Raw genomic sequence first — 19,970 nt, 5'->3', positions numbered from 1 at the left:
ACAGTCTCCATCCCCGTCCTTTATTTGCACAAACGACCCAAGATCGAAACTTTCCTTCCCCTATGTGGGATCTGGCCTCAGTTGGAGAGGGGAATAAAACATTCCTTATAAGAGTGTGGAAACTTCTCCCTAATAGACTCTGAGGAAAAGCCTAAAAAGGACGAAATTTGCTAGTGGTGGGTTTGGGCTGTTACATCATAAAACTCTCGTTTTCTCAGCTTCCAAACAACCGAGTTACCTACCGGTTATGAGTTCAATGAATTCAAAACGTTCAAACGATGTCGAGACGGAAATTTTATTCATAATTTATGGTTTTTTCAATAGGTAGGGGGAGCAAACATGGAAGGGCGATTAGAAACAAAAGTGAATAAGGCGTCTCGAAGTTCCAAAATCAGCCTTTCTACTACTAAAAGCTCTCAGGTTATACCAAATTACTTACCTCCTTACTGCCTATCTCTCATATCTTTCTTGGTTGTTCAGTGCTTGACGAATTGCTGAAGGACTTCGAAGTAGTCGGGGAACGTTTTTCGGGTGCATCCGGGATCCTTAATGGTAACTGGAACATCTTTGCAGGCAGCAAGCGAGAACGCCATGGCCATTCTGTGGTCGTCGTATGTGTCTATGGCCGTCACGTTTAGTTTCTCTGGCGGGGTGATTATACAGTAATCTGGACCTTCTTCAACGGTCGCTCCAAGCTGAAATATAACACACAACACGATGAGCAAAAAGAACAGCATCCACAAGAGCGGTCGAAAGACGAGGTAGAAGGAATTCGAAGGCTAACTTTTCGGAGCTCTGTGCAAATGGCGATCATCCGTTCGGTCTCCTTCACTCTCCAACTTGCAACTGAAATACAGACACAGAGAAACACAATGCAAGGTGTTTGAGATTCAAGTAATCAAAACGGATTGGGTTCTGGTTGGAATCGATTACGATCGTTTAAACCCGAAAAACACAGAAACGTACCATCTCTAATGGCAGTTGGACCATCGGCATACAATGCAACTACAGCGAGTGTCATAGCAACATCGGGCATTTTGTTCATGTTGACATCGATTGCTTTCAGATGTTTGCTCGTCGGAGAGTCTCGTGGCGGTCCAGTGATGGTGACACTGTTCTCTGTCCAGGTTACTTCAGCTCCCATCTTCTCAAGAACTTCAGCAAATTTTACATCTCCCTGATGAGCAGAATATAATAAAAATATCATATTTAGAGTATGATGAACACATGGGGATTTACAAGCTATACCAACGGCCCAAACCCACCGCTAGCAGATATTGTCCTCGACTTTCCCTTTCGGGCTTCCCCTTAAGGTTTTTAAAACGCGTCTGGTAGGGAGAGGTTTCCGCACCCTTATAAAAAATGCTTCGTTCCCCTCTCCAACCGATGTGAGATCTCACAAAGTAGTGGGCTTTAGCTATTACATCGAATCTTGAAGGTAGAGATATCTACGGTAGGAAAAGGTCGAGAATGCAAAATATTTTAGTGTGCAGTTACCTGCAAACTACTGGTGCCACAACCTTCAACGGTAACCGTCCCACCAGTGACAGCCGCACCAGCGAGGAAGTAGCTTGCACTCGAAGCATCGCCTTCGACATAAGCATGTCCGGGAGACCTGATGTTTTTCTTCGCTCGTTAGCACCAGTGTAACAGGATTATGGAAGCTAATACACCTATATTTTGTAGAAACTTACTTGTATTTTTGACCTCCACGAACGAAGAACCGATCCCAGCTATCATTGTGTTCCACGGTGACCCCAAATCGTTCCATCAGTTTCAAAGTCATATCGACATACGGAACCGAAATCAGCTTATCAATTATCTCGACTTCAACGTCTCCTAAAGCCAGAGGAGCTGCCATCAGCAAGGCAGTTAAGTATTGACTGCTAATGGAACCAGAGAGTTTTACCTGAAAACAAGATGACGAATAGCTATAAATTTAAAGATTACATTCACTTGAGAACTGCAAGAACATTGCCTAGTGAGGCATGATGTAGTTATATGTTATAATACTCACCTTCCCCCCTGGAAGACCTCCTTTTCCAACTACACGGACCGGAGGGCAGTTAGTGCCGAGGAAACAATCGACATCGGCACCGAGCTGCTTGAGACCATCAACCAAATCTCCGATCGGTCTCTCTCTCATTCGAGGTACTCCATCAAGAACATATCTGTAACGTTTCCAAGTCGTTAGTATGTAATTACGCAATCGAATACGAGTGGATGTTATGCAAGTTATGTATACTATATTACATTGTAACGGCTCAAACCCACTGCTAGTAGATATTGTCCGCTTTGGCCTGTTACGTATCGTCGTCAGCCTCATGGTTTTAAAACGTGTCTACTAGGGAAAGGTTTCCACACCCTTATAAGGAATGTTTCGTTCCCCTCTCCAACCGACGTGGGATCTCACGTACATTGGTGTCAAGCTAAATATTCACTTCAAACAAGTATTCATTTACGTTCATAAGGGTACGTGTTCAACTCGTGTTCGGTTCAAGCACTTGATCAAGTAAATGTCACCTTAAATTTCCACCAGCGGCAGTAACTGCAGCTGCCAATGGACGCATTGCTGTTCCAGCATTGCCAAGGAAAAGTTGAACTTCTTCATCCCTTGATTCTTTGGCCACTGGGAAGAGACCACCAGAGCCTCCAACAATGGCTCGTTTGTTCGCACCGTCCTCTTCAACGTGCAGCCCGAGTGTTTTCAATGCACCAAGCATATAGTGGATATCATCACTACTCAACAAGTTGTCTACCACTGTTGTTCCCTGAATAATTAATAAGAGATAACAACATAAGCTACCCGATGTAACAGCCCAAGCCACCACTAGCCGATACTGTCTTCTTTGGGCTTCCCCTCAAGGTTTTTAAAACAAGTCCACTAGGGAGAGGTTTCCGCACCCTTATAAGGAATGTTTCGTTCCCCACTCCCATAGATGTGGGATCTCACAATCCACCCCCCTGGGAGTCCAGCGTCTTCGCTGGCACACCGCCCGGTGTCTGACTCTGATACCATTTGTAACAACCCAAGCCCACCACTAACATATATTGTCCTCTTTGAGCTTTCCCTTCCGAGCTTCCCCTCACGATTTTTAAAACGCGTCCACTAGGGAGAGTGTTTCCACACCCTTATAAGGAATGCTTCGTTCCACACTCCAACAGATCTGGGATCTTACAATCCACCCTCCTTGGGAGCCCAGTGTCCTCGCTGGCACACCGCCCGACGTCTGGCTCTGATACCATTTGTAAGAGCCCAAGCCCAGCGCGAGTAGATATTGTCCTCTTTGGGCTTTCCCTTCCGAGCTTTCCCTCAAGGTTTTTAAAACGCCCACTAGGGAGAGATTTCCACCCCCTTATAAGGAATGTTTCGTTCCCCCTCCAACAAAAGCACAAACTAATAGAACAACCGGTCACAATGACCGGTTCTACTTGATAAGAGAGAGCTAATGTCCCCTTTACCTATTGAAAAAACCTTACTTAAAAAAATGGAATCATTGGACCAAACCATAAACAACAATTCTTGGCTATATCCTCCATGAAATGCATTTGATTGACAGAACAACCATTTCTTAATCAAATGCATCATCCATTATTAGAGGCAGAAAGAACATGAATAAGTGTTTACAAACAGAAGAACAAATGATTTTCCAAGCCAACGAGTTACTATTGGACAACACCATTTTTCATTCTATAAATTTGATCAGCAATTAAACAAACTCAATCGATCGCTAAGCATTACAGAAAATCCAATACGTTAATTTCAATGCAAACTAAAAAAAAAACCCCACGATCTTGCATACCTCGGAGAGAGCAGCGAGAAGCAGAATCCGATTCGAAAGGGATTTAGAACCAGGCAAGTGAATGGTCCCAGAGATCTCTTTAATGGGTTGCAACACGATCTCCGGCACCGTCGTGGCGGCGGAAGCCGAAACCTTAAGAGGAACGACAGCGCTTACTCTACCAGCGGCAGAATTTCCCCTTATTTCATCGCCACATTTCAAACCCCGGAAATTCAGAGCTCCCACAAATGGTGACCTCACAGAGAACAAATTTACGGAGTTGGGCTTCTGAGATTTGGGAATTTCATGAAGAAATCGAGGGGTCCGAACGCCATTGCAGATTTTGCTCACTTGGGCCATTTCCCTCTCTCTCCTTGCCTCTCTTACTCTCTCTCTAACATATAAATCTCTCTGAAACCGGTCCAAGTTACGCAATGGCGGGCGGGTAGGTATGGAAAGAGTTGGTGGAAATGGGTTTTGTATTCGCTTGGATTATCGACTCCACCAACCAACTTAGCCACCACAAATTACCAAACTCCAAAGATCGGAGGAGGCGGCTGAGTATTAAAGAAATGTGTTGGGCGAGTCAACCCTTGTGTTTACCGCGCACTTCTGGGGTTGAAAGGTGAGTCAACTCGGTGATTGTTGGCAAACTTGTTAATGGGAGTGGTGTTTATTGTTTACACGATCATTTTACCTTTCTGTCCTGTTAGTTGTTGTTTGCAGAACATAAGTGGAAGCTACTGATTAGGGATATAATCGTAAAAGAACAGCGGTTCAAACATAGGGGTATATTGGTAAAATAAAGTCGGATTCAGGGGTAAAAAGGGAAAAAAAATTTGGACCATTTCTCGATTTGTGCGTGTCATCCTTGCGCAGGGGCCATGCTAATCTTCTCTGTATCGTTCCAATTTTATCGGATGTCCCCGAAGGGACGAACATACCGTTGTACCCTTTGCTATATGAAGCGTTATTTTGATTGAAAACTAATCGATGTGGGACAAAAGGTTTCTGAACGACAGCTCATCTGTCAATCCGATAGGTATTCTGATGGGACAAAGGTCAGTCGACACATCGTAAACGCAAATCATGGGAAAGTGTGCAAACAGTGTACCTCAATTAAATTCTTTGGTAATTATTATTTCATTATAATTACGAACTTCTAAAATATATATTTTTAAGGTAAGCATTTTTTTATATAACCATTAATTATATTATGTGTGCAATTAGTTATGTAAATTCTTACATATTTCAGGTTAATCATTGAAGTATTCCATGCAGACAAATACTGAGGCTGTTAAATGGTAACATTCACTTCAAATTATAAATTCATACTTCACTGACATACTTTAGCATTTTATTATGGAAAAATTACTGAATTATATAGATAAAATTCAAGTTCCAAAATAATATCCATGAACTTGTTTTTTATATTTCCTCTTCTCGACCAACGGTAGTGACCAACGGTAGTGAAGGAGAGAAAGGAAAACATGTTCTCAAACCTAAACGGTATAACAAAAGTCAACATGAGTATAACTCACCGGTAACTGACATGTACATCTTTTGTGAAATCTCATATCAGTTGGAGAAGAGAACGAAACATTCTGTGAGAAACCCTCTTTCTAGCATATGCATTTTAAACCGTGAGGCAGATGGAAATACGTAACAAGTTAAAGCGAACAATATCTGTAAACAAGTAGACTTGGATTAATATCAGAGTCAAACGCTGAGCAGTCTATCAACAAGGACACTGGAATCTCAAGGTGGGATGGATTATGAGATCTCATGTCGCCTGGTAAAGGGAACAAAGCATTTCTTACGATGGTAAATCTCTCCTTAACATACACGTTTTAAAACCGTGAGGTTGACGACAATACATAATAGACTAAAACAGACAATATCAGCTAGTAGTGGCCTCAGATTGTTACATCTTTCTTGAAATCGGAGGTTTAAATTCTCACATTCATACTCTTCTTTTACCGAAACAAAAAACTAGACAGTAAAATACCCACTTGGTATAGGTAGATAGAATAATTAATAACAAAGAATATGCTGAGAACATGCTTTATATGAATATGCTTAAATACAGAATAACTTGAAGCATAAACGTTGATTTCAATCTATCTGACCACATTGACAACATTGAATATGGATAAGTAGTTGGATATCCAAATGAGAGAGCAACCACAGCCATATGTTTACGGCTGTTTTGGGACAAAAAAGGTGGGCTGGGACAAGCTGCCTCAAATAACAACAAATTCTTTCAGTTGAAAGATGAAAGAACCATATCCAATTATCCAAATCAATCCGTTACACAACTCACGCAAGCCATTTGTTTTCTTGTGTGGCCACAAAATCACATCCTCAACCCATAATCCTCTTCATTCCTCTCCCTCCAACGAGCTGGATGAGTTTTACTAAGAGATCCCACGTCGATTGGAGAAGAGAATGAAATAAGGGTGTGGAAACCTTTTCCTAGCAAACGCGTTTTAAAAATCTTGAGGGAAAACCCGAAAGAAAAAGTCCAAAAAGAACAATATCTGCTAGCGGTGGGTTTGAGTCGTTACAAATGATATCAAAGCCAGACACCGAACGATATGTCAACGAGGAGGCTAAGTCCCAAAGGGGGTGGACACGAGGTACTGTGCCCAACAACAAGGATGTTGGGCCCCGAAGGGGGGTGGATTGGGAGTCCCATATCGATTGGAGAATGAGTGCTAGCAATGATGCTGGGTCCTGAAGGAGGTGAATTGTGAGATCCCACATGGGTTAGGGAGGAGAACGGAACATTCTTTACAAGGGTGTGGAAACATCTTCCTAACAGACGCGTTTCAAAAACCTTGAGGGGAAGCCCGAAAGGGAAAAAACCCAAAGAGGACAATATCTGCTAGTGGTGGAGCTTGGACGGTTGCATTTATATTCATACAAAAATCAGTGCATATGATACCAAATACTGAAAATATAAGAGCAAGATGAAGCCATAAAGGCGTTTAGAACTACTATGGTGTTTAGAGAATGGATATGAGAATAAATAAAGGATGAAATACCTCTTAAGATTGAGCATAGCAGACACAGAAAAGAGAGGTCCAGGAGCTGTTGCAGACTTCAGTTTTACTCGAAATAAAACTAATGCCTCTCTGTTCATCATTTGTGACCTCATTTTCTGTAAACAGAATCATAAGCAACAGACAATCTGATTCAGCTTCACTTTTTTTTTTTTTTTTTTTCTTTTTGAACAAGAAGGATTCACGCTTAGCTTCTTTTATTACAATAAAGAAATTCGTGCCACGGATCGCCGATTTCCATAGATACTGATATAAATGATCCTAGCTAAGTTCTCGTGCAGCTGCTACGACAGCCTCTACTGTGATACCGAACTCCTTGTATATCTTTCCTGCAGGTGCACTCGCTCCGAATCGATCGATACCAATGGCCTTCCCTTTGCTTCCAACAATCTTGCCCCAACCAAATGTTGAACCGGCCTCAATGCTAACTCTAGCTGATACAGCTTCTGGCAAGACACTTTCCTTGTAGGCATCTGACTGCTCATCAAAAAGCTCCCAAGAGACGAAGGAAACGACTCTAACAGCTTTTCCTTCCTTTCTGAGTTCGTCTCCTGCTTGGGCAGCAATCTCCAATTCCGAACCCGTTCCTATCAAGATAACATCTGGCTTGTTGCCTGAAGAGTTGTCGGAAATAATGTATCCACCCTTCTCGACCCCTTCGATTGACGTTCCGGGGAGTTGAGGCAACTTTTGTCGCGAAAGAGCCATAATAGAAGGCCTCTTCCTGTTTACAACTGCAACTTTGTAAGCCCCAGCAGTCTCATTACCATCTGCCGGCCTAAACATCAATATGTTGGGCATTGCTCTAAAGCTAGCCAGATGCTCTATTGGCTGATGGGTTGGACCGTCTTCTCCGAGCCCGATCGAATCGTGAGTCATGACATAGATGACACCAGCTTCAGACAAAGCAGAAATCCTCATAGCAGCTCTCATGTAGTCAGTGAAAACAAAGAATGTGGCACAGTATGGGATAAACCCGGGGCTGTGAAGGGCAATCCCATTGCATATGGCGCCCATCCCGTGTTCCCTAACACCGAACCTTACATTGCGTTCTTCTGGAGTGTTCTTTTGGAAATCGCCATACATTTTCAGAAGCGTCATGTTCGACGATGCCAAGTCAGCACTGCCACCAAGGAAACCAGGTAGAACCTTTGCAAGGGCATTAAGGCATTGCTGAGACAGATTTCTAGTGGCATCACCTGGACTCTCAGGTGTATATTTCTGCAAAGTTTCATTCAGGAAGGCCTTTAAGATATATACACTTTGAATGAAAACTTAGCACTAGGACAAGTTGATCTTAGATTCGAATAAAACGCCTATGTCGAGCACAACTTATTCAGATGCATCCATATTGTTCATTCCCAATTCGATGAAATTAAAAGTAATCAAATATGTGTATGCCGAATTCAATCGGATCTGACACGACTCACCGGAAGGGCATCTTCCCAGCCTGCAGGCAGTTCACCAGTGATGATAGACTTCAACTCAGCCGCTTCCTCTGCGTACTTCTTCTCGTATTCAGCAAACTTGGCATTCCATTCTGCTTCAAAATCTGCACCCTGAGGAATGTGACGACTCCAATGCCTGAAAATAATCGACAATGTTGCTCGGTAACACTTACCATGTCAACTAATTAGAAATAAGAACAAGAGAGCTAAGCATCCTTACTTCTGAACGTCCTCAGGCACGTGGAAAGGTTCATATGGCCATCCAAGGTTGCTCCTAGTAGCCTCAACTTCTTTTGCACCAAGTGCACTACCATGCACACTATACGAATTAGCTTTGTTTGGAGATCCAAAACCAATGGTTGTCGTCACCTGAGAAGAGAAAACTCGATCAAAAACACGGAAGTTAACATAAAGGATCCCAAGATTATGTTGAAATGAATAGAAATTAGAATTGTAACGGCCTAGGCCCACCACTGGCAGATATTGTCCTTTTTGGACATTCCCTTTCAGGCTTTCCCTCAAGGTTTTTAAAACGCGTCAACTAGGGAGAGGTTTCCACACCCTTATAAAGGGTGTTTCGTTCTCCTCCCCAACCGAGGTGGATCTTACAAGAATACATGCTAGCTTTCCAAACATCTGAAAACAATCTTTTAAGTGAGTTTTTTTAATCTAATTTCAAGCATAATAAACGAAAAATACAATACTATTGTATTGCTATATCTAAGTGCAGAAAAGATACTTTAATTTCAAAGACATGTGACATCCCAAACCTTGATCATTGTAGGCTTGTCTTTAACAGCTTTAGCTTCCTGAATCGCAGCACGAATCTCATCATAGCCAGTGTTTCCATTCTTCACCCAGATAACATGCCAACCAAGACCCTCGAAACGAGTGTCGACACTCTCGGTGAACGCAATCTCAGTATCTCCATCGATTGAAATGTGGTTGTCGTCATAAAAAGCAATAAGCTTCCCTAATCCCCAATGACCAGCCAAAGAACAAGCCTCATTGGCAATTCCCTCCATTTGGCAACCATCTCCCAGTATAACATATCTGTATAACATATACACATACCTCTAAGCGAAAACAAAACAGGTGCTAATCATCAGCAAAATGGCAATTCTCTTACGTGTAGTGGTCGACGATCTCGCTGTCGGGTTTGTTAAAACGAGCAGCCAAGTGTTTCTCTGCAAGGGCCAGACCAACGGCATTTGCAATTCCCTGTCCAAGGGGACCTGCACTCCATTAGAAAAACAGAATCATATCAAAATTTTTCTTGAACGATGGATCAATTAAGTTTCAAGACAAGAATCTTACCAGTTGTGACCTCAACACCGGGAGTCTCGAAGTTTTCGGGGTGTCCAGGGGTTCGGCTTCCCCATTGACGGAAGCTCTTCAAGTCTTCCTCCTGATATCAATTTCATCAGATCGAAGCATTTGCTTAGTAAAGCCGGAAACTAGGCTAAATTCCAGAAGGATAAATCATTGTTCACTCCTACAAAACCAGTCTAGATGATCATCAAACTAAAAGTAAGAAGCGTAATACAAGAGGCCCCAAATATCAAGAGAAATCAGAGAATCACACCCAGAAACTTAGAATTTCGGCCAATTCGAATAAGATATGCCTAAGAAAATGTAGATCAAAACCAAATGAAGCTGCAGAAATGAATAATGCTCAGGAAACCAACCCTGACACTGTCGTAGCCAGCAAGATGAAGCAGAGCATACTGCAACATACAACCATGTCCAGCGGACAAAACGAAACGGTCCCGATTGAACCAGTAAGGGTTCTTGGGGTTATACTTCATGACCTCATCGTAAAGAATATGACCCATCGGCGCACAGCCCATGGGCAAACCAGGGTGGCCGGAATTAGCTTTCTCAACCGCATCAATGGCCAAGAATCGGATAGTGTTGATGGACTTCTCAACGAGGGCAGTTTCGGCGGTGGTGCCCAATGTCTCGGCGACGGCAGCTCTAACGATCTGGCGGCGGTAGTGGGTGGTCCTGGGGCGGTGGGCGGAGCCGGAAAGGCGCGGTGGCTTGGTGGCTTTGAGGCCGGAGAATGTGGGAATAGAGAGGGGAACTCTGTCGGATGAGGAATTGGAGCCATGGCGAGAGATTTCACGGGACAAGAGGGCTTGAGAAAGGGTGAGAGAAGAAGTGGAAGCCATGGCTGTGGATTGGTGAAGGATTGAAGAAATGGACCGTGAGAATATCGGTTATATTTCGTGTGGAAATAGAGCTTCGAGCTTCTCTGGACTACACAAAAATGGAGGTAAGAGACGAGAGGTGGCCATCGGATTAGAACAATGGAGAATCTCAGCCGTTGGCTGTGGCTAGGATATCCACTGCCTTTCAAAATTCCCTCCACTATTTTGCAGTTATAAAAAAAATGCATAGGAAAATCACCATGGCTAATAGTGATTTATATTGTTTTCTTTCTCAACATATACCATCTCTTGCAACAAAATTTATGCTTTTCTTACGGCAAAATGATTTGAAAGGTTAGATTTTTGAATACCATTCATAACTACACAAAACCCATATCACAAAACCCATATCGAAAGGAATGGAAAGATTACCTAATAATTGACTATCTGAGCATAACTTAGCGATGATCCACATGTATTTCTTCTTTTGAAGGTTCTCGTGTATGAGACTTGTTAATATATGTTAATATGATACAAATGAATCAATAAATAACATAACATATTGATGTCATATCTCATGAAAACAACCAAACTCGCCCAATAATTTAACTGAAGGCATCAAGTGATGGTAGTACCACGTTGATGGTTGGGAAATTAGAACTCCGGTATGATTCCGTTTGTTTCCTGAGAAATCTCGTAGGTAAGAAGAGATGCAAATTCCTTTGAGTTGGAAACTGAAGCTATGGCTACTATTGTTGCTGTAGAGATGCCTGGATGATAGACGTAAGAGATGGATGGATTCGGGCTGTTCTTAGCGAGCGAGCTATACTCCTTCCCTCAATGTATTCTTCTCCCAATGGCCACCTCGGTCGCACGTCGTACTGGATACAAAATTGAATATGTAGACTTGAGAAGGATAAAAAACCATAAAATAAAAGAAAGATGCTGTCATCATAAACTAGAATATTCATCAGGCCCTTTGAATAACTTTGGACAAAGTATTCTTTTTCTAAGCTTAGTAGTAAAACCCAAACATGTGATGGCTTCACTTGTTCCTATTTTAATCAAGGGGCAAGAGGGTTACAGTGAAGATTAGAACCATACCAAAGTATCTTCGGGTTCATCGGCTGGTGGTGGAGGATCAAATCTCCCAATGCGATAATGCTCGAGGCCCGTCCAAGCCACCATTACACCTTGGCAACACAATTAAAAGAGATTGGTGTCCTAATACGCATACGATACGGTGTGCGAACTTATTTAAATAAGATTGCACCAGAAATGGTCAACAAAACCGTTGTATATTAAGCAGGCCAAATATTTTGCACAAGAAAATCTGCTACTTTGTTAAGGAAAGCTCTCTACATCTCCCATAAACACACCGACAAACGTACTTGGAGCTTAAAATAAGTCATCAACATTAATCATTTTTAAACTATGGTCAACCTACATTTTTTATGTCCGAGTTCAGGTTTTAAATTTAGAGATCTCATATCTGTTGGAGAGGGGAACAAATCATTCTTTATAAAGGTGTGGAAACCACTTCCTAGCAAACACGTTTTAAAAACTTTGAGGGAAAGCCTGAAAGGAAAAGCCTAAAAATGACAATATCTGTTGGTGGTGAGCTTGGGTTGTTACATAAATGGTCAATTACTCTAATAGACATGAATTTATCCAAGTTGAGCAAAAGGAAATATACCATTATCAGTGCAGAGACTGGGAGGAGGGCAGACAAGCTGCAGGCCCTTCTTCCTGACAACCTCAGTAAGTTGAGCCCTAACGTACTTATTTGATGCAACACCTCCTGAGACTACCTGCATAGGAAAAACACAAGATGAATTCCTCGTTTCAACAATGTGTACAGCTCACTGGCAAGAAAATGAAAATGTAAGATGCATTGGGAGTAATGCGAAGGGAATAAAAGATGTTGAGCAGCTCATTTTACCAAATGTTTTATGGATGGTTCAATCTTCAATGCCCATTCAATTGCTCGTTCACACCTTTCCTCTAGATGCCGTACTGCAACACGCTGCAATAAATTTAACACAAGGATCAATTGACGTAACGGTACAAGATTAGTCCATACAGACTGATGGATACCTGAAAAGAGGCAGCAATATCAGCCCTCACACTCCTGTCTTGGCTGCTTGCAGAAGAAAGAGGAATTTTTGCATCACTGCACACGTTATGTACATTCATCAAAGAACTGAGAAAAAAAACCTATTGCTCTTAAAAATGTCAAAGCAGAAACTTTCAACACGTGAAAACTCTGTAATAAGCTTCTCAGACAGGATAACCATCAGCCCAGTCTTACCAATCTGACGGAACTGTAGTACTGGAAATAAACTATACAAACAAATGACCCAAGTGCTCAGATATTACATTGTGAAATTAATAGCATGAGTTACTTAAAACCGGGTATATACATCAATACTTCAAATCTAATAGACCTTTAAAACATCATGCCTTCAAAATAAATATTAACTATGTCTGGCCCTTTACATCAAAACTATATTTGGATTTTCATTTTTGTATAGATTTTGCCACAACTCCAACAACATGGTTAGGTTATTTGAAGCTCAAAGATTATATGTGATTCTTGCTGATGACATTGTTATTAGAAAGGATGAAGAAGTACATTCCAGATAAATACATACATGTTTCTGGATTCAATAGTCAGCCTGACTTGAGTCTTCAGCCCCGCATAAGAGAAGTTGCAATCTTTATGTTGCTTCATTGGAGTCTATAGAGATAAATATTTGAAAACTTAATATACATACTTGCCAACACAGAAATATATGCTTACTAATTGTATCTCATGTCTATTCACTACCAATAAAATAAGGATATGCAAATGCAATGACAAACAACACGTTGAATTAGAAAAATTACTGAGAACTTAATTGATTTTGGATCCCCCTCTCTGGCAAGCTCCTCTATAGCCGGCCCACCGCTCTTCCTAAGATCAAGACCAAGCCATTTGGCAGTCTTGTCATATGCCTCCCCAATCGCATCGTCTATTGTTGTTCCAAGTTGTATGTATTGGCCAAGATCTTGGGCGAGAACAAGTAAGTTGTGTCCCCCTAGAATGGATAGACATTAATTTTCTATTCTTTGAAGTCCTTGTCAAAAGCTCGAAAATCATCTTGAGTCATCTTAATAACACCTCCTAGAAGACCGAATACTATACTCCACAATGAGCAGAATAAACCAGACAAACTTTACCTCTACAGTCATGAAAAAGATGCAGTGTTCGTTCTCTCCATCACAGTTGATTAAAAATGTAGTAGTTTGTAATACTTTTCCCCTTATGCATCGCACTCATGAAACACCAATTCTATTCATGAAACTGAAGTTCAACCCACTCCATTGCTCAAAATTTATTGAAATAGTTCAAATAATGTACTTACAATTAATGAGATAGCAATGACAGCGCTCGACCATTTAAATATAATGCTATCAATAAAAAGAACTGAACCTAAATGTTAACGACTTTAGAAGTTTTACCTCCTGCATAGCATTTCATAATTGGATTTGAGATGCATCAAATTATAAAAGACCCTAAAATTTTGAAACAAAAAGTTGGAAAAGATCAAGCAATTTAAAAATACATTAATCCAGAAATTTGCACTCTCTATCTCTTTTCTGTTTTTACACATCTAGACACGGGAAATGAAAATACAATTTGCATGTGTGTAAGGAAAATGAAGGAAGGATGAAAAATAAATGTGAATGGAGAATGTATAGGAGAATATAAAGTCTTACCAGAAATGAGCAGTGCCATGAAAGGAAATTGCAACTCCCGTTCAACTAATCTACAGAGGAAAGAAGAATGTTTTAATCAGAAAAGTATCCCGCCAGGAAGTACAAACCAAACCAAACCAAACCAAAAATTCATCCTCTGACAGTAAACAAATTAACAAATATGAGCCAACCCAGATCTAATTTGCATTGATAATTTGATATGCATACCTAGCCACCAGAGCATGAGCCTCCATGTGATGCACCCCAACAATTGGTAGACTAAAGCTACCAGCAATTTTCCGGGCCTTCTGCACACCAACTGCATTTCAATTGCATGGAGAATAAGTCCTAAGAATCTCCTAATAAAGATAAATCTTCACTTGTATAATTAAAGATAGAAAGAAGCTGAACTGATTCCGTACGTCTATGTTATGATTAGTGAATAGTGATTCGTTCCATGGCTACTAGCCTAAGAACCATATTCGTGTGAACATAAGCATTGATACATATATCTTACATATTTGTTTAACAGTGCTAATAAAGAGATAAAACAGATGGGTTTGCAACAGCACAAAGCAGACAGATAACTTAGGCTTAAACCCTAAGGGGGAATCCTGCAAATTACCACGGAGGCAGAGGCTCAAACCAGGGCCAATGGTTACAGCAACTGCCGATAAATCCCTTTCTGTTAAGTTAGCCTTTTCCATTGTTTCCTGCACCACCTGTAGTCGACAGACAAAAAGGAATTGAAACCTACGTGAGAGTAAATAAAGAAGATATGGAAATTCATCATTTAGTATGCCTTGCAATCATGACCTTGTCAATCGCTTGTGCATGCGCTTCTTCTGCCATTTTAGGAGCAACACCTCCATAACGAGCAAGCAGCTCTGCCTTGATGTGGCAAGGATAAATTTAGACAAAAATGTACTGCAAGAAATAACTAAATAACTCCAAATAGACAAAATTATCAACATGTTTGACTAAAAAATTCGAAACTCGTTCCAAGTATAATGAAACCTAACATTACAAATGTGCAAAAACTCCTGGGAAAAGGGAGATTCATTGATATTAACTTAAAGATAAATACCTGAGAAACTATAACTTGGCTAAGAATTTCGCCATTTCCCTTTACCTAAAAGCATCATAAAAACCAGAATTCACGTTTACAACAGTAAAAAACACTCGCTCGAAAATACGCAAAGTAAAGCAAGGTCTATAGCTTACAATGGCAGCCGCGGTATCATCGCAGCTCGTTTCGATGCCAAGAACAATCAAATCGTCTTGCGGCCTTGAAATTTGAGTGTGGATTCCAGCAGAGCTAGTCATTTTCAAAGCAGAAAATCGGGCAGCTGAATCATTTGATGATATACCTGGTCGAATCCCATTGATTCGTAGTAGCTTGTGGAAGTTCAGTGATTTCAAAGTATTAAGCGCGTACGGAAGTGAAGGTTTTGGGATAAGGTTTAAGCGGGAAAGTGATGAAGAAAATGCCATTCCCGCGGAGCAGCAGCGCTTCTGAAAGTCTGGAAGGTCGAAGGAGACGAATATATTGATTTTTATTTTTCGATTTTTAAATATCAAAATTATAAATGGAGCGTTTCATTTTTTTTTTTTTAATTTTAATTCCTAATTATAAATGGTGGATTAATTTTAGACCTTAAACTTTAAAACAATTATATTTTAATTAATTAACTTAATAAAAAGTAATTGTTTAATCATTGATATACCTATAATTACAACAATAAAAAATTAAATAAATTTAAGGGTTTTTTTAATTTAACTAATTTTTTAGCATAATTTAACCAATAATTAAAAGAATTAAAAATTACACCCATTATTTTGGGATACTAATTAAAATTTTATGGCGCGTTTTGAATGGAAAGAGAATTTTTAGAAGACTTGAAAAGAAGACATAGTGGAAAGACGAAATTACCCTTCATCGATGCCTTTTTCTTTTCCTTTTCTTTACCAAGCTGAAGGGCACAGAAAGAGAGAGCTTTCTTCGCGCGCGGTTCCCCCGTTTCAGGTTCTTCACATTTTCGTCAACTTTCCGGCGACTTCCCGATCACTGCAAGCTCCGTAAGGCTCTCTTTCTTTACTCTTTAGATGTCCAAAGTCTTATGGTTTATCGCTGCATGGAGTTACTTTTGATTTTTAGTTTGTCTTTTTTGATGTGTTTGATTCAACGTAGCTGATTTCAAGAGTCTGTTGAGATTTAGGGTTTTAAAGTGGATGGAAATGTTGAATTTTGTTCTTTTGTTCTCTGTTCTCGTTCTTGTGTTCTGCGGGGCTAATGAATTAGTTAGAAATTTGGTATGCCGAAGATTGGTGGTAATGCTAATTTTGGGTTGGTTTGTGTATGATTGATTGGGAACTGGAAATTTTGGCTCAACAGATGATAGTTGGAGGTCAAACTATCCAATTATGAGAAATATGCGTTGAGATTTATTTTACCTGTGGGGATCTACACTATTATTCACAAGATCAGTGAAGATGTTTATGCAACATTTGTACTTTAACAAGAGGTTCTACACTGGAAATGTATTGAGATAAGAGGCTTTGGGAGCTGATTAAGGCACCGGGACGATCCGTAAATTGTTCTAACTCCTTCACCACTGCCCCAGCTAATTCTCTCCACATGCAAAGGAAAATTGTGAGATAGATGATCAAGCTGTTATTTTCTGTGTGTTAGAATTGTTGTAGTATTTAATAGTCTAGGGGATATCACTGGAGCTATTTTGGTTAAGCGTATTGTGAGATCTCACATCAGTTGGGGAGGAGAACGAAGCATTCTTTATAGGGGTTTGGAAACCTTTCCTTAGTAAGCGCGTTTTAAAAACCTTGAGGGGAAGCTCAAAAGGAAAAGCCTAAAGAAGACAATATTTGTTAGCAGTGGGCTTGGGCTTGGGCTGTTACACGTATTGAGGCTAATGTGTAAAGGAATTAACTATGCTTTTTGTTGCGTTTGACATTTTTCCTTGACATGAAACAAAACCCCTTTTCACCTCTAATCAGCAGGCTTTGTTTTAAAATTTTTCATTATGTGTAATGTTACCCACTGACTCGATAGCTTAATGAAGAAAATTTAATTGGAGAAATATGCTCTAATATACTGTTTATTCTGGAACTCGGCATAAATTGCATCCAGATTCTCACATATAATTCAAGAATTGATTCCTCTTCTTCCTGATAAATTGAGTTCTCTGCTCCTGTTTGTAGGTGGAAGCTTATGGTGTTTGCCAGGGTACCTTAATGATGCCAATTTTATAGGTAGGTCGATCATGCCATTCTTTTCTTTCCAATATTTATGCTAGTTTTCTTATTCTGTAAAAAGATAAATCAGCCGGTTGGAGGTGGCTGAGAGAGTTGCTTTATGACGTGCTATCAGTCGCTAACATTGATAAAAATCTCATGGTACAGTAGGCATATAAAGCGATGGTTTACTGATGGACTTGGCAGCTTACGAAATCTTAATGTATGGTTTAGTTTATGCATGCATAAAATCTAGACGGCATTGTTTTTTAACCATCGTCTGGAAGGAATAAAATATTCGCATTTCTTGCTTGAAGTACATTTGCAAATGTGTGGATACACTTTGTAACAGCCAAAGTTCACCGCTAGCCGATATTATCCTCTTTGGACTTTTCTTTTCGGGCTTCCCCTCAAGATTTTTAAAACGCGTTTGCTAAGGAGGGGTTTCTACGGCTTCCCCTCAAGGTTTTTAAAATGCGTCTACTAGGGAGAGGTTTCTACACGCATTATGAAGAATGTTTGGTTATCCTCCCCAACTAATGTAGGATCTCACAATCCACCCCCTTCGGGACCCAGATAGGGAGAGAGAAATGAGTGCCAGCGGGGACGCTGGCCCCGAAGGGGGTGATTGTGAGATCCCACATTGGTTAAGGAGGAGAACGAAACATTCTTTATAAGGGTGTGAAACTTCTCCCTAGCAGACGCATTTTAATAACCGTGAGGGAAAGACCAAAGAGAACAATATATGCTAGCGGTAGGCTGGGGCTGTTACACACTATTTCATCTACACCTCCGAGAAACACAAGCATTCTTGTGTTCATTATGCCTGGACCTCCCTGTTATATGAAGGAAGTTCATTGTATTTCCATCTTCAGACGTCTCTGATATAATTCCTCCCATTTTCAGAAGTAACTATGCTATTGACTGGAGCAAAAGATAACCAACTCCGTGAGAGCAATAGCCAGAAGGTTCACCCACAACCCATGGAAGAGGCCATGAACCAGAAACCCGAAGCTGTGGAAGGCCTTATATCAAACCTTTTTGTTAACATTTCTTCCCTTAAGTCTGCTTATATCCAGCTCCAAGGTGCTCATACACCATATGATCCTGAAAAAATTCAAGTTGCTGATAAACTTGTAATTTCTGAGCTGAAGAAACTATCCGAGATCAAACACTTTTATCGCGAAAACAACCCCAAACCGGTATGTGTTTCACCACAGGACTCGCGCTTAGCTGCGGAGATCCAAGAACAACAAAGCCTTCTGAAAACCTATGAGGTTATGGTCAAGAAATTTCAGTCCGAAATTCAGAACAAAGATTCTGAGATTCTTCAGTTACAGCATCAGATTGAGGAGGCAAACCAGAAGAAGGTAAAACTGGAAAAGAACCTCAAACTTCGAGGGTTATCAATGAAAGAATCACAAGGTTCTGTAGATGAAAATGGAGATTTTCCTGTGAACTTGACACCTGATTTGTTTATATCAGCCGTGGAAGGCGCTTTTAAGGCCATTCACGATTTTTCGAAGCCTTTGATTAACATGATGAAAGCAGCTGGCTGGGACCTCGACGCTGCTGCTAACTCGGTTGAATCCAACGTTGTATATTCAAAAAGAGCTCACAAGAAATATGCATTTGAGTCCCACATATGCCAGAGAATGTTTTGTGGCTTTCAACATGAAAGTTTCTCAATCAAAGCGGACAATCATGCACTCACCAAAGAGGATTTCTTCCGGCAATTTCTTTCATTGAAGGACATGGATCCATTAGACATGCTTGGCCAAAATCCAGACTCCATTTTTGGTCAATTTTGCAGGAGCAAGTATCTACTAGTGGTCCATTCTAAGATGGAGGCCTCATTCTTTGGAAATTTAGATCAAAGAAACCATGTGGTAGGGGGTGGACATCCAAGAACCCCTTTCTATCAGGTTTTTCTTAAACTGGCCAAGGCAATCTGGCTCCTGCACAGCTTGGCTTATTCCTTTGATCCAACTGTAAAGGTATTCCAGGTTAAAAGAGGGAATGAATTCTCCGAGGTGTATATGGATAGCGTGGTGAAAAATCTGATCGTAGGCGAGAACGACCCGAAACCGAAAGTTGGCTTGATGGTGATGCCAGGTTTCCTGATCGGAGGAACGATAATTCAGAGTCGAGTTTATCTCTCGGGCGTCAGGGTTGCTGAATAAACAAACAAACATTTCGAGAAGGTTGTGCATCGATCCGAAAAGAATGTAGGCCTTTATGTATTTGTTTAATACAGGTTTTATCTGTTTGTTGTAATATATAGAGCTGTTATTTTGCTGTTCTGCTGTTTGTTGGGTTATCTGGTGAAAGAACTGTTTAGGCCTTGCCCCTCTCCATCAAGGTGTCGACGCCTGCTTGCACGATGTAATGTATTCATGTTTCAAAAGCAGGGAGTTAAATTTTACTTGGCCAAAATTTTGTCAAGCTTCTAAAAATCTCTCTTTTTTTTCAATTAAAAAAAATTATAAGTTTTTTTTAACTATTAATTTATGGTAATAAAAAAAATAA

General features: G+C 40.6%; 4 protein-coding genes and 1 non-coding gene across 6 annotated transcripts; 1 reads left to right on the top strand and 4 right to left on the bottom strand.

Annotated features, from left to right (window-relative positions):
• Positions 1-261: 261 nt before the first annotated feature.
• On the bottom strand, positions 262-4,394 carry LOC111790599 (3-phosphoshikimate 1-carboxyvinyltransferase 2). Its single transcript, XM_023671567.2, has 8 exons — positions 3,804-4,394; positions 2,524-2,771; positions 2,018-2,171; positions 1,695-1,909; positions 1,498-1,615; positions 967-1,177; positions 785-846; positions 262-695 (listed from the first exon to the last, which is right to left on the bottom strand). The coding sequence occupies exons 1-8, from the start codon at positions 4,140-4,142 to the stop codon at positions 477-479; spliced, it is 1,566 nt and encodes a 521-aa protein (XP_023527335.2). The 5' UTR covers positions 4,143-4,394; the 3' UTR covers positions 262-476.
• A 221-nt stretch (positions 4,395-4,615) lies between these two features.
• On the bottom strand, positions 4,616-4,718 carry LOC111791941 (U6 spliceosomal RNA). Its single transcript, XR_002814731.1, has one exon. It is a non-coding gene; the product is annotated as a U6 spliceosomal RNA (small nuclear RNA).
• A 2,086-nt stretch (positions 4,719-6,804) lies between these two features.
• Positions 6,805-10,553, bottom strand: LOC111790597 (transketolase, chloroplastic). The gene is made up of 7 exons (XM_023671565.2): positions 9,984-10,553; positions 9,613-9,703; positions 9,425-9,530; positions 9,066-9,348; positions 8,516-8,664; positions 8,278-8,431; positions 6,805-8,068 (listed from the first exon to the last, which is right to left on the bottom strand). The coding sequence occupies exons 1-7, from the start codon at positions 10,467-10,469 to the stop codon at positions 7,109-7,111; spliced, it is 2,229 nt and encodes a 742-aa protein (XP_023527333.1). The 5' UTR covers positions 10,470-10,553; the 3' UTR covers positions 6,805-7,108.
• A 349-nt stretch (positions 10,554-10,902) lies between these two features.
• Positions 10,903-16,216, bottom strand: GCP1 (glycoprotease 1). The gene is made up of 14 exons (XM_023671568.2): positions 16,123-16,216; positions 15,414-15,712; positions 15,277-15,321; positions 15,006-15,080; positions 14,815-14,911; positions 14,418-14,508; positions 14,211-14,260; positions 13,338-13,528; positions 13,103-13,188; positions 12,546-12,621; positions 12,391-12,474; positions 12,145-12,259; positions 11,553-11,641; positions 10,903-11,329 (listed from the first exon to the last, which is right to left on the bottom strand). Exons 1-14 carry the CDS (start codon positions 16,127-16,129, stop codon positions 11,198-11,200), a joined length of 1,437 nt encoding a protein of 478 aa, XP_023527336.2. The 5' UTR covers positions 16,130-16,216; the 3' UTR covers positions 10,903-11,197.
• LOC111790465 (protein GRAVITROPIC IN THE LIGHT 1) lies at positions 16,184-19,798 on the top strand. Of its 2 annotated transcripts, XM_023671368.2 has the most exons (4): positions 16,186-16,268; positions 17,409-17,459; positions 17,610-17,664; positions 18,348-19,798. In XM_023671368.2, the coding sequence occupies exon 4, from the start codon at positions 18,356-18,358 to the stop codon at positions 19,622-19,624; it is 1,269 nt and encodes a 422-aa protein (XP_023527136.2). In that variant the 5' UTR covers positions 16,186-16,268; positions 17,409-17,459; positions 17,610-17,664; positions 18,348-18,355; the 3' UTR covers positions 19,625-19,798. The 2 variants fall into 2 exon arrangements, with proteins under 2 accessions (XP_023527135.2, XP_023527136.2); XM_023671367.2 differs by lacking the exon at positions 17,610-17,664 and having other exon boundaries at positions 16,184-16,268.
• Positions 19,799-19,970: the final 172 nt, after the last annotated feature.

Source organism: Cucurbita pepo, chromosome 3 (assembly GCF_057944985.1).
Source record: "Cucurbita pepo subsp. pepo isolate OVF chromosome 3, ASM5794498v1, whole genome shotgun sequence".
Taxonomy (NCBI): Eukaryota; Viridiplantae; Streptophyta; class Magnoliopsida; order Cucurbitales; family Cucurbitaceae; genus Cucurbita; species Cucurbita pepo.
Note: the sequence above shows the minus strand (reverse complement) of the source record. Positions and strands in the feature narration are given on the sequence as shown.